The sequence below is a fragment of the Haemorhous mexicanus genome, chromosome 6 (assembly GCF_027477595.1).
Source record: "Haemorhous mexicanus isolate bHaeMex1 chromosome 6, bHaeMex1.pri, whole genome shotgun sequence".
Classification (NCBI taxonomy): Eukaryota; Metazoa; Chordata; class Aves; order Passeriformes; family Fringillidae; genus Haemorhous; species Haemorhous mexicanus.
Genome location: NC_082346.1, coordinates 51,229,975 through 51,243,004, shown reverse-complemented (window position 1 = coordinate 51,243,004; position 13,030 = coordinate 51,229,975). Strand labels below are relative to the sequence as shown.

General features: G+C 39.9%; 1 protein-coding gene across 3 annotated transcripts; it reads left to right on the top strand.

The window, feature by feature from the left end:
• The first annotated feature begins 3,678 nt into the window (after window positions 1-3,678).
• On the top strand, window positions 3,679-11,422 carry LOC132329304 (serine protease inhibitor 2.1-like). Of its 3 annotated transcripts, XM_059850235.1 has the most exons (6): window positions 3,817-3,893; window positions 5,745-6,023; window positions 6,609-7,271; window positions 8,134-8,404; window positions 9,051-9,198; window positions 10,004-11,422. In XM_059850235.1, the coding sequence occupies exons 3-6, from the start codon at window positions 6,626-6,628 to the stop codon at window positions 10,196-10,198; spliced, it is 1,260 nt and encodes a 419-aa protein (XP_059706218.1). In that variant the 5' UTR covers window positions 3,817-3,893; window positions 5,745-6,023; window positions 6,609-6,625; the 3' UTR covers window positions 10,199-11,422. The 3 variants fall into 3 exon arrangements, with proteins under 3 accessions (XP_059706216.1, XP_059706218.1, XP_059706219.1); XM_059850233.1 differs by lacking the exon at window positions 5,745-6,023 and having other exon boundaries at window positions 3,679-3,893; XM_059850236.1 differs by lacking the exon at window positions 3,817-3,893 and having other exon boundaries at window positions 5,759-5,777.
• The last annotated feature ends 1,608 nt before the right edge of the window (window positions 11,423-13,030 follow it).

The following is a 13,030-nucleotide window of genomic DNA, read 5'->3' as shown; positions in this document are numbered from 1 at the left end:
ACCCACCAAGATGACCATCCTTCCTCTCTTAGCTTACATAGTCACAGCAGGAGTTAGCTGCCTTACGGGTAAATAATGTGATTTTAAAAGCACAATACTGGATGGGCAATAGATGAAGAGGTTCAGGTGAAATAATCAATGCTGGCACGATGCTTGGGTCAAACTGAAAGACAAAAAAAAAAAAATTCAGTAAGTGCAATGGTCTTATCATTCTCTATTTTCCTGTATATGACTCCTATGCTGTAGGTGCTGGCAACAGATATTTGCATTTCCTAGACATGAAAGAAAAATACCTGGTAAAAGGATTGGCTTGTGCAGTGTTATGTTGTACATACAGGTGCACTACTTGCAATACTTATGTGTGCCTAATCACCTGTCCCCATCCTGTAATATAAATCATAACTACCAGCCCTTGACTATAAATGCTAAACTTACCAGGAAAGAAGACACTTTCTGTAAAGTCCAGAGGATTTTTCATGGAAGCATGCAATTGAGGAAACTTTCAAGTTTCACTTTGAAGCTGTATAAAGCTGCATCCTGCAGACCACAGATTTTCAAATTGTGTATCACTGTTACCAAGGAAGGTGTAATGGAATAAAACTGATAAAAATGATTCTGTCTTCATTAAACTCAATAAAGAACTAAAGTAATGCTCAAGACCTTTGAAAGTAATTTTTTATTTTCACATCTTCTAATCTCAGTGAGGAATTTAGATGTGTCATTTTTATCTTAAAAGTGAGAAAACGGGAGCCTATTGGTGTTAGTGATGTTCCCAAGGCCAAAACTCAGCTGTTCAACAGAGATAGCCACCTATCTTGAATTTTCAGTCCAGTGGTTCTCTCATCAGGTGGTCCATCCGTATCTGAAATCATTCCTGTAACCTGAACAGTACGTGGCCAATGAAAGACATTTTTGGAGACCTTTATGGCCAATAAGACTATTTTGTCATCTACTTTGGCAGTTAGAAAGGACAGAAAACAGAATGCATACTATTATTTTACAATATCCCAGATGGAAATCACCCAGATATTAAAATCTTGGTAGCTCTTTCATTACCAATATTAGTGTTACAGAAATACTGAGGTCTGAAAAGAAAATCCATGGCAAAGCTGGTACATGTAGAAATAATGAAAACTCAATCTTCTTTTGAAAGATTCTGGGGCCTAAATAAAGGTTTGTAATGTTAGAGCAATTTGCCTACTCTCCAGCCCCTTTTATATGAGATTATGGTTCCTGTGTCATACCCACCAACCTGCACACACTAAAGCAGCATTAGGGGATTCGAGTGTTCAGTTGTTACTGGTGCACCATACATGCAACACACCTGCTACATTTTAGTGTATAATTTGCAACTGAAATTGGTTTTCCAACTGAAAAATTATGATGAGTGTTCACTATTGGTCATTGCCATTAGTAATTTTTTTTTAAATTCTCGTCCCTCTTCTCTACTTACTTCATATGAAGGATGTTAATTCAAATGAAAGAAAGTTCTGTGAGTAGAACTTACCCCTCCTTGTGCAAATTTTCGTCACTATATATAGACTATATTTCATCCTAATTTCACAGTCCCTTTCTAAACTACTGAATTTTGTCTTTCTGACAGGACAGTAGAGGAGGTTCTCCAAGAAGTATTGAAAGCATGGCATGACCATTATGAGTAGATTGGGCCTTTATTCTTCATTATATACCTCATTCAGACTAGAAAAAACATAGTTCACCAGACATGCATAAATCTCCAATCTTAGCAAATTTTCCTGCACTTTGAGTGCTTGATCCTTCCCAAAGACTATAGCATAATTCAAGGCTATCAGCAAGGAAATGGAGGTGAAGGCAATGTCCAGTTCCTTCATATTGCTGCTTTGTCAAAATGCTTGTGGTCTGTATTCTTTACACTAAAAGTCTCTGTTTAAGTTACGACATAATAGATTTATAGGCATAATTTTTTTTTATATTTTAAGTAACTTGTGTAATTGTGAGCCATAATCCCAGAAGAGTTTTAGTGTTGCTAAATAGACACAAAAACTCTAATTTCCTTACCTAAGGTAAAGAAGCATTACAAGAACACTGGACAAGTTGAGTGGTTCTCTTGTCATTGAATACACCAGTTAATGGTTAATTAAGAACTCTTTAAACCTGCTTTGGAATATTCTATTCAAAACAAAACAGTCTGGAAGATGTTTCAAGGTATTACCAAATGCATGAAATGAATATATGGCTCTGTTTCTTCTAAAGACATCAAAATGTGAGCTGGGGTGTGGTGTAGAAACTGACCTACATGAACTATAGAGCAGCAACGTGGACTCAGGCAATGTAGACTTTGTCGTGGTTTTAATTATCAGAAGGAATAAAACACATCTATTTTGTTATTTCCATGTTCTGTACTTTTATTCCTACAAAAAACAAATAGTAGAGACAAAGATCTAGTTCATTAGATAAATGAGCAGTATGAAGCTGGTTAACTTGGTTTCATGACTTAGAGTTGAAACTGTGGCCAGCAGGGAGGTGGGACTGTAATGGCTTGTGGCAGTGCGTGGCACACCTGGCATGCGCGCGTCTGTCTGCTCATTGTTTTAGTTTCAAGCTGCTGTAGTACCTTATTTCTGCTGCTATAATGAAATGGTAAGGAAATGCCTTGTTAAAGTTTAGCTTAACATTATTAAAAACAAAACAGTAATTACAAGGCATCACAAATGAAAGAGAAAACAAGAGGCTTATAACCATTTTGCAATACAGTTCGTCCTTGACCACCATGACCTGTTATTCACTCGGGCTTGGATGAGTAAAATAATCTCTGTGTTTGTGATCTTTACAGCCAGAGTTAGAAGGAACAAGTACAAAGGGAAGGGGGGAGGCGGAGAGTGGAAGAAATATAGAGGAAAACAAAGAAGAGGAGTGTCCAGACAATGTTTATCTATGTTTTGTCTCCATGTTTATCTATGTTTGTAACAACAAAATTACACATGAGAGTAAACAAGTAGAAAAGAGTCATCACAAATGGGGAAATGTATTTTATGTCACCACTCAATCATGGTCTTTATTGTTAACTGGAAAAAATCAGTCATCCTGATCCATCAGCATTTCAGTCCTATCGGGAAAAGGTAATAGAAACAAACAGCACTTATTTTCATTTGAACAATTTAAAAGTGTGTGAGAGGGCAAGGAGAATGAGAAGTGGGTGAGCACACTCAGCACGCCAACATGTGGGAGTAAACAGCCTGCTTCTTGTATTCCCACCACTTGTACTCCTGCCCAAGGCAGGAACTGAGATGCACACAGAACTGAGAAAGATGAAGGGACCACATCAGCCAGGGTGGGACATCTATCATGGAAACGTGTCTATCACATACCCCCTCAGTGCTATTAAGCTACAGAGTGAGAGAGTACAGACAATTGCTTTGTCATCCATATGCAGGCTGAGGATCATGCAGAAGATTTGTCTCTGGGTAGATTTTGGAAGAGCACCAACCTGATGTGATACGTGGCTGTCAGCTCCATGTGTGCTTCATCACAACAGAGAAGGTCTGACTTCTGGCACCCAGAGTTAGCACCTGTTTCTAGTGATTCCAGGCACAACCTCCTGGTTTCCAGTAGGGTCCTGACCACACATTTGCACTTAAGCTCCTCCGCATGGTCAGAGGCCACAGAGAGATGTCACAGCTGCTATCGAAACGGCTGAAGATTGTCAGCTTCTTTGGCTGAAGAACAGAGATGGTCCTTGCAAACCTTGTTTCATCAATATTTGCTTTGTTTCCTCCTTTATTTTGGTTGGCTCTAATTTTTATCGGGTCTGTGTAATGTTTAACATCTCTAATTAAGCAGAAGATGATGAAGCAGTATAAGTAACAGCTTGGGGAGCAGCGTGGTCAGCTGAATGCAACGGGGCTTCTGATTTTGTAAGTACTACACACATATTTTTGTTTTTACAGAGTTGGAGATGATGCTTTCTGCAGTCAGTGGAATTTTATTAGGTTAATTTCATTTCTCTGTTTGTGATTTGGTTCTGTGTGGATGTTGCAATGAAATATTAACCAAGCAGAAGTGCAAGGGACCAGTGGGACCTGCTGTTCTGGGGGAATATGCTTAGACTGAAATCAAACTAAAAACCCTTTGAAGTCATGGTGACTTATTAAGTACTTGTTAAAAGAGAATACTGATGTAATCACCTTTCAGGTTGGAAACAGCCTTCACAGTGACTCAAAATTAGTATAATCCCGCTAGTGACTGAGCAACCAGGTCCAATTTAAAAACTCTTCTGGTGACTTAATTTATAAAGCAACAATTGAATTGCTAAGGCCAGGCTCTCTAATTAGGACTGGGGTGAGTGTAGGGGGTAGGTGGAAGGCCACAATTTAAATTTAATTACCCCTTTTCCTCCCATAGACAAACTAATATGTCTTCTGGAAGGGAATTATTTTCTGAATTTCTAATTTGCATAAAAAAGGACTTCCAGATTTAACAAAGCCTTTACAATTTCTTCAGCTTTGAAATATTAACAAAAATACTGGTCTCAGGAATTTTCTAATCTCAAAATGTTGAAATTAACATGGTTTTCATCTCTGAAAGGAAAAAGTTCTTGAGGAAAACTTGATGACAATATTCCGTGTTTTCCAGCTTTTGATAGAAGTACTTCTTTTCGATTTCTGTAGAGAGTTATGGTACCAGGAGAAGTTTTTTAACTGATCTGTTACAGCAGAAGTTATAAACATGCCTAATATAAGTTTACTGCAGAAAAAAAAACCCCGAACCATGCTCTCTGCTTCAGAAATACTTTAAAATTTAGGCTAAGCTCAATATGGGTTCAAGAAGTATTTTTTCTTTTTTCTTTCTCACTTAAGTGTCCAATATCTCAAATAACTAGAGAAAAACAGACTATGACATGTTTAACATCAAATACTTTTGAAACCCTTTTTGTACTATATTATTTCTTCTTTTTTCCACAGTACATAACGGCTGTTTGGGTTTTGCCTTTTTTTTTTTTTTTTTTGACTATGAAAAAGAGGCAGAGTTCTGCTTAAAAGTTATCTGCAAATAGTTTTATTATATTCCCGTCAAGGGTCATAGTCCATCTTTTAAGGAAATTCAAATTTAGTGTTACCACTTGTTACTGTGGGTCACTGCAGTGGGCCCTGTCTGATCTCAGGCATACTCAGTACACCCAGATCCTAGCAAATATGAGAACACACAGCTATCTATATGTTTGCTATGAAAAAAAGAAAGACTGTCAATACAAAAACAAAACAACTGGTTAATAACTGAGAATCCTTGAACTTGGGCTGCAGTCAGAAACTCTAAATCTTTAGATAGTATATACTGTCAGCTTTCACATCTAGGAATCAATGTAGGACCAAGAAAACTTTACCACAAACATGGGAAAATACTTTCCTGAAAGAAAAAGATATAGATAGGCTGAATTGGCTGGAAACCAGAAGAGAACCCATGACAGTAGAAAAGTTCTAGAAATGTTTTCATGATGAATATGTGAGGACAAAAAGCTTATTTTCATTGATAACTTGTTACAGTTCTGAAGAGGGTTTATGGAGATACCTCCCCAGAACTGCAGGGAACTGAATTCAGTAAACCAGAGATTGTTCCAGTTCGTGTGGAGAGCAGGTGGCTCATGTGAAGTATATTATGTCAGCTTTAGGAGATCAAGCACAATAAAGAAACTTGTAATCTCCAAGGGAATTAATCTGTGTCCTTTGGTGTCCAAATGGGATGAGTGATTCTCTCCCTCTTTGACCTAGGTCCTTCCCACATCCCATGCAGGTTGACCCATGGTGAGGGGCACACCACCATTTAAGAAGTTACAAGCACTCCTTGCAGCTCCCCCAAAGGGAAGATTCCTTCATTCCAGACATGCACCTCATTATCTGACTCAAACCTGCTGCTTGCCACACGTCGTTGTGCCCACCTCTCTGTGCACTGCTGTCACGGCATGGGGTGCTCCAGGCTTTTGCTTTGGAGTGCATGCAGTTGACCTTCTTCCATCACTTATCAGTTTTGGCCAGTAACTGGCCATGTGAGTAAGTAACCATGAAGAAAACAGGGGTGTGAATTTAACAAGCACAGGATAGTCCATGACAGCTCTCTATCCATGTGCTGCTGCCCTGAGGAAACTGAGGGAATGTACTCAGTCCCAGTGAGTAGTGAGCTGCCTCACATTCCCTTACATATATCAAATTGTTTTTGGGCAGGTGCTGTGGAATATTTGACGTCTTTGAAACCCACACCCTGCCTTACCTTGTAATAACTTGTATGTTCAGATGTACCCTATAGCAGACAGTGTTTTGGGAAGATAATGTCATTGTTAACAAAGATTATTACGGACTGTAGCTTTATATTTTCATTGCCAATGGAAAAAAGTACTGCTTTTCCACAGCAGTTACCATGGAGTATTATGAATTTCTTATGCCTGACATTTTAGTCCATAATTCATTAGAATTTGTTAAATAAAGTTGACATTGTGCCCATCAGAAGTTTGAGCTCGCTATGTACACAGATATTTACAGTTGAACTATGAAACATTTGTGCTAACAAACTATTCATTATTTCTTACTACCAAGCACATTATTACCATCTGCTCATTTAATGACTTTATTTTGTGACAGAATAATTTGAAAAGAAGATGAAGTGTCTCCTGTGCCTCTGTTTACTCCTTGCTGTTCTTTGTGCTGTAACCCATTGCTGCCCTGAAGATATTTGCCATGAAGTCAACAATACTAATCTGCAGGATGGAAGAGAAAATTTATTAACATATAGCTGTGACAAGAAAGGCTCTAACTATGCAGATTTTGTATTTAAATTTTACAAGCAGGCTTCATCAAAAGAAGCTGATAAAAATGTGTTCTTTTCTCCTATGAGCATCTCCACTGCCTTTGCCATGCTGGCTGTTGGTGCTAAATCAACAACTCTCTCTCAGATTTTTGAAGGACTGGGCTTTGATGACCTGACTGAGACTCGCATACGTGATGTACATGAAAGTTTTCACAAAGTTTTGTCAGTACTGAACTGTGCTGATGTTAATATCACATTAAATACAGGGAATGCCCTTTTTACAGCTGCTGGGTATGAACCACAGGAGTCATTTTTACAAAATACCAAAGAATTTTATGATGCAGATGTTTTCTCCAGCAATTTTCATAAAACAGAAGAAGCCACAAAGCAAATCAATAAATATGTAGAGGAGAAAACCAAGGGGAAAATTCCTGAATTAGTTGGTCATCTTGATCCAAGTACAGTACTGGTTCTTGTAAACTATATTTACTTTAAAGGTAAGACACTTAACATAAAATTTCAATAGATTTGATATAAAATAAAAATTTTAGGGAAATTCTGATGATTTATTACCAGAGTGACAATTTAGGAAAGAGCTAAATTGTGCAGGACCTTTCAAGTACAGATTAGATTTGGCCAAAAGCAGAGTATCTGATTGTTGAGAAACACTGATTTCTCAGTTTTGACTCAATTTGCTTGAAAGCTGTGGACAGAAAAGTTCCACCCTAGTGGATGCCTCATAGCCAAGGATCCACATAATCTCACTGTTTGAGGCCCCAATGACTAAAGATGTGTCCAAGATCTCTATGCTGACTATACAGACTTGGTGGACTGACATCCTTGCACAGGGATCCCAGTTTTATGGTAGATCTACTAGGTGCTCTGCATGAAAATCTGGGACATAACATCTTGAAGGCCTGTGCTTCTGGAGCCTTGCTCAAATGTTAGGACTCTTTAATTGCTGATGAGTTCTACACCAGGCCGAGTGCAGTCAGCTTGCATAGGGTATGGCCTAACAGAACAGGCATAAGAAGGTCCTGTGACTGAATGCTTAAGTGACTGCTTTTAAATGGCATGAAAGACATTACACAGGCCTACAGGCGAAGAAGGACTCCCAACTGGTCATCAGCCTTTGGTTGCTCTTCAGCAAGACATGACATGTGCACACAAAATATGATGAGCTTACTACACAGCTAGAATGTTTTATTGTGTGTTATAGAGGAGGTAGAAGTGATTTAGTGAGCCTCTTCTCCCATCAATATACCTCCAGTGTCCTACATTAAAGCTGGTCTAATTTAGATGAGCTATTCTTCATGATCTTCACATTTGAGTGCAACAACATCTCTTTTTCCTCATTAGCTGCCTGGGAAAATTCTTTCGATCCTTGGCGCACTTATGAGGATGATTTTTTTGTGAACCCAAACACATCTGTTAGAGTCAACATGATGCAGCAGGATGGTATCTCAAACGTTTACTATGACCAGGATCTCTCCTGTGTGGTGGTAGAGCTGCCTTACCAGGGCACTGCACGAGCATTGCTTATTCTGCCTGATGATGGAAAGATGAAGCAAGTGGAAGATGCTCTTTCCAAGGAAACGGTTTGTAAATGGGATAGCAAACTTGTGACCAGGTAACTCTAAGTATATGGATTGCTATATTTGAGCACACATCACTCTTTTCAAGGGAAAATGCCAATTTCAGATCACCTCCTATTGGACATAATGTCCTGATTTCATAAAGGGAAGTGTTAAGCAATTCCCCAAATGAGTCAGAGCAGAGCACAATCACTAAGAAACTGCAGGGTCTGTGACCTGACAGAAGGGGATAGCAGCATTGTAACAGCTAACTCAAAACTTGGCTACTTTTTGACTCCTTACCTCTTCTTTCATGGTGTTAACATGATTCATTTCCTTCACTATGTCTTAGATTTTATCCTCCTTTTCCCTTACTTTAGGCTTTCCACTGTCCAGCAGACCACTGTCTGCTTACTCTCTAAGTCTTTAGCCAAAACACTCAACTAGCTGCTCATGTAGCACTGGGATGAAAGAGTGACAATGGACAAATTTGGTTATTTTCCCAAAATCAAATAGACAGCCTAAATACAAGAAGATGGTGCATGTCTTGGGAAGCCAAAATTGCTCAAGGAATACAAAGACTACCATCAAACAAATTCGCAATCAAAAGAATGCTTTCAAGTGTTGCCGAGTTGCATACACCCTGCTGGTTGTAAAGAGGCTGCAAGGGCTCACTGCTCTTTTCTTTTCTTTGATCAACAGGAGATTAAATCTGCAGTTGCCAAAGTTTTCTATTAGTGGGTCTTACGATGTTAAAACCCTGTTTGAGCAAATGGGCATTACTGAAGTGTTCTCAGGTAATGCTGATCTGTCTGGAATTAGTGGCAACCACCATCTCCAGGTTTCACAAGTAAGTAGACAGAGCTGGTGATAGGATGGTGGTTGGCTGTTTTGATCAGTTGTGTCTGGGATTTTTAAAGACTTTATTTCCCTCTTTATATTACTGAAGTAAAACTCACAATGACATGTAAGGGCTAGCTCTGTAATTGTGCTTTTTTACAGAATGAAAGTGCCAGCTCACTTTTGTATTACTTTAATGCGGTTACTAAAAAGCTAGATATTAAATACATGGAGAAATTGGGCAACTTTTTAAATAACTTCTTTGCACTGGAATATAATAGTTTACATGAAGTTGTGTCATTTGTAAACTACAAATGATATTATGATATTTGTGTTGATTAATATCTCAATTTTTACTATTCCCAAAGTTTTCGGGAAATCTCCAGTTTGCAGTAGCAGAATTTGACTGTGACAGGTTGAGCTATGATTTAATGCTAAAGATGTCAAATACTGCCCCATATTATTTAAATGGCAGGTTTTAGCTAACCTTGAAATAAGAGAAATTGTTGCTAGTAGAAGCCCAAACCATCTAAGAAAATAAACCATCTTGTACATGGGTATTTTTATCCCACTCTGCTCAGCACCGGTGAGAATGCATTTCAGTGTGTCCACGCTAATTTTTGGCCCTCCTTGCTCAGTCCTGGCATATAAAATATTCCTTTTTCAAAATGTTGGAGATTTATCATACAATAAAATTTCACCTACTGGATTCATTACTCCTTTCTTCTCCTAAATGTTCCATAAGAAGAGAATTTATTTTACTCCTGCTTCGGGTCCCATATATAAACCACAGTGTTTTCTCCTATTCTGTGCAGGCAATTCACAAAGCCTTGCTGGAAGTTGATGAGGCTGGAACTGAAGCTGCAGGAGCCACTGCCATAATCTTTACCAGAGTTTCGTTTACTTTTCATACCATCAAATTCAACAGGCCCTTCCTTATTTTGATCTCTGACAAAAAAACTGGCACCACACTTTTCATGGGGAAAATTGTTGATCCTACTAAGGAGTAATAGCTGGGTTATTTGGAACACTGATATTGGATATGGGATATAATGGCTACAGCATTTATAGTTTTGGGCTAGGTAGTGCTGCTAACTAGTCTCTGATTGAGGGACATTCAGAAGTAAATGAGAAATTATCTTATCCAATTAATAAGAAAAAAACATTGTAAAAAATCACCATCAACTGACACTTTTTAAATGTAACATTTTCCCCAGCTGAATAATTGTATTGGGTTTGCATGGCAAGGTTTTGGTAGTGGGGCATGTGTGGTGCCTCTAGGGGTGACTTCACTAAGAAGCTGCCAGATGTTTCCCCCATATCAGACAGAGCCACTGCCAGTCAGCTCCAAGATGGATCTGCTGCTGCTGAAGGCCATGCCAATCAAGAATGATAGTAACACCTCTGTGGAAGCATATTTGAAAAGGGAATAAAGTTATTTTGCAGAAGTAATTGAGGCCAGAGGAGTTCAGAGTAAGAATAAATGATGGAAATCATCCTCCAGACACCAATGTCAGTGAAGAACTAGGGAGGAGGTGCTTCAGATGCTAAGGCAAAGATCCACCTGCAGGCTGTAGTGCAGCCCATGGTGAGCAGGCTGTCACCATGCAGCCCATGGAGATCCGGGGGAGAGCTGAGATCCACCTACAGCCCATGGAGAAGGCTCATTCAGGAGTAGGTGGATGTCCAAAAGAAAGCTGTGACCCCATGGGAAGCCCACACTGGAGCAGGCTCCTGGCAGGACCTGCAGACCCTCATGGAGATAGGAGCCCACTCTGGAGCAGGTTTGCTGCCTGGACTTGGGACCACATGGGGGACCCGTGCTGGAGCAGCCTGAAGGACTGCATCCTGTGGGAGGGAGCCACAATGGAGCAGCCTGGGCCTGAAGGACTGCATCCTGTGGGAGGGAGCCACAATGGAGCAGCCTGGGCCTGAAGGACTGCATCCTGTGGGAGGGAGCCACAATGGAGCAGTTAAAACACTGTGGTGGATGGGAAGCACTAACACTGTAGAAGTTTGTGGAGGACTGTCTCTTGTGTTGGGGACCCCACACAGGAGCAGGGGGAAGACTCCTCTCCCTGAGGAGGAAGCAGCAGCAGAACCATGTGATGAACTGGCCATGAGCCTTATTGCCCTTCTCCCTGAGTTGGGGCAAAGGTGCTTTTAAGATTTGTTTTACTTGTCATTATCCTGCTCTGGTTTTGATTGGTAATAAATTCAATTAATTTCTCCAAGTCAAGTCTATTTTGCCTGTGACAGTAATCAGTTTGCTATCTCTCCCTATCCTTATCTCAACTCATGAACCTTTCATTTTATTTTTTCTACATTTTCCAGTTGAAGAAAGGGGTGATGGAATGACTTTAGTGGGCATTTGTCATCCAACCAGGCTGAAACCACCACAACAATTCCACTTATTAATGCATATTCCAAATTTTCCATGGAAGATAATTTTTCTTAAGTATGTTGTTATATTTAAAAATTAATTATCTCTGCTAAGGAGTTTTTTTCCTGCTTTCAGTTCTGGATTACTCACCAAAAGTTTTATCCCAATAGGTAACAACTCTTGTCATTCTACTATGTCTTCTCCAATATTCACCTGAACTGGTTCCTGCAGAGTCCTTTCCTCCTTACATCACTCTTTGCTGCCTAGGCTGATGCTTATCCTCAATCAACCTGTTCCTTCTCACACATTCCAACTCTTTGCCTAGGACATCTTAAGAAATCATTGAAAAAAAAAAAGAAAGAGAATAATCCCTGAAACAATAGACTTACTCTGATGTAGCTCTTGTTGCAAGTGCCTCTTTGCACGCCACAAGGTCAGCAAAGAACTTTAAGAGACAGTGACATTAGCCATAACATAAATTTTCAAAGAATTGTCTGTGAAAAAATGTCATTCACGAATAATTGATCAACTGTGGATAATCAATAAAATATACAATGTAATTTAAATATGTCACTTAAGGAATTACTCCAGTCTCTTTTACCATTCTATAAATCTCTTAAAGACAAAAAACATCTTTAGTCATTCTTACTAACATAGCAGATATCAGTAAAATATGTCTTAAAGCTGTTACATGAGTGCAGCTTTTCTCATACGGAAATTGTGATTCTTCACATTCTCTCTTTATGTGCCTATTTGGGTAAAATCTGTTTTCAAGAAATACCTAAACACTTTCTTGCTGTTGTGAGTCTGTAGATCACCCACCCTTGCAGAGCAGCACTGGGCTAAACTCTATAGCAAACCTGGAGGCACCATTGCACAGCTGCTGCCTCAAGGAGAGTCTAACAGTGACAGCTTCTCTCTCACTGCACTGCTCTCATGCCATTGCACATTGATCCTGGAGACCTTTTTTGCAAGTGAAGTTGAGTCCCCATTCCTAGGAAGATGAGGCTTCTGAATGCACACTGCTCATTTCTACAGTGATCCTGGCAGTCTGTTTTGAGCACTTCAAAGGTGGTGCAAGCCCCAAATCAACAAGTTCCCCATCCCTGACATCCCTGTGCCCTCCTGACCTGTTCTCCCAAACTTGGCCCACCTTACACCGAGGTGCTTTGCAGGGGCCCACTGGTGTTTGTAGGACTGGGTTGGTGTATGGGGAGCTGTGCTTCTGACTCAGGGGGACTTGGAGATTGCTGCCTTGTGTGACTCCCTTTGCTCCAAGTGGCAAGAACTCGGTGGGAGCCCTGAGCTATTCTCCTCATGAGGCAAGATGGCATCACTCAGGGGACTGGCAGAGTCCACACCTCAGTGCAAAGCAGGGGCTTTTACAGAGTGAAGATCAATGAGAACTTGCTGTGGTGTGAGGCAGCCTGCCCTGCAGTGCCTACACAAACTCAACAGG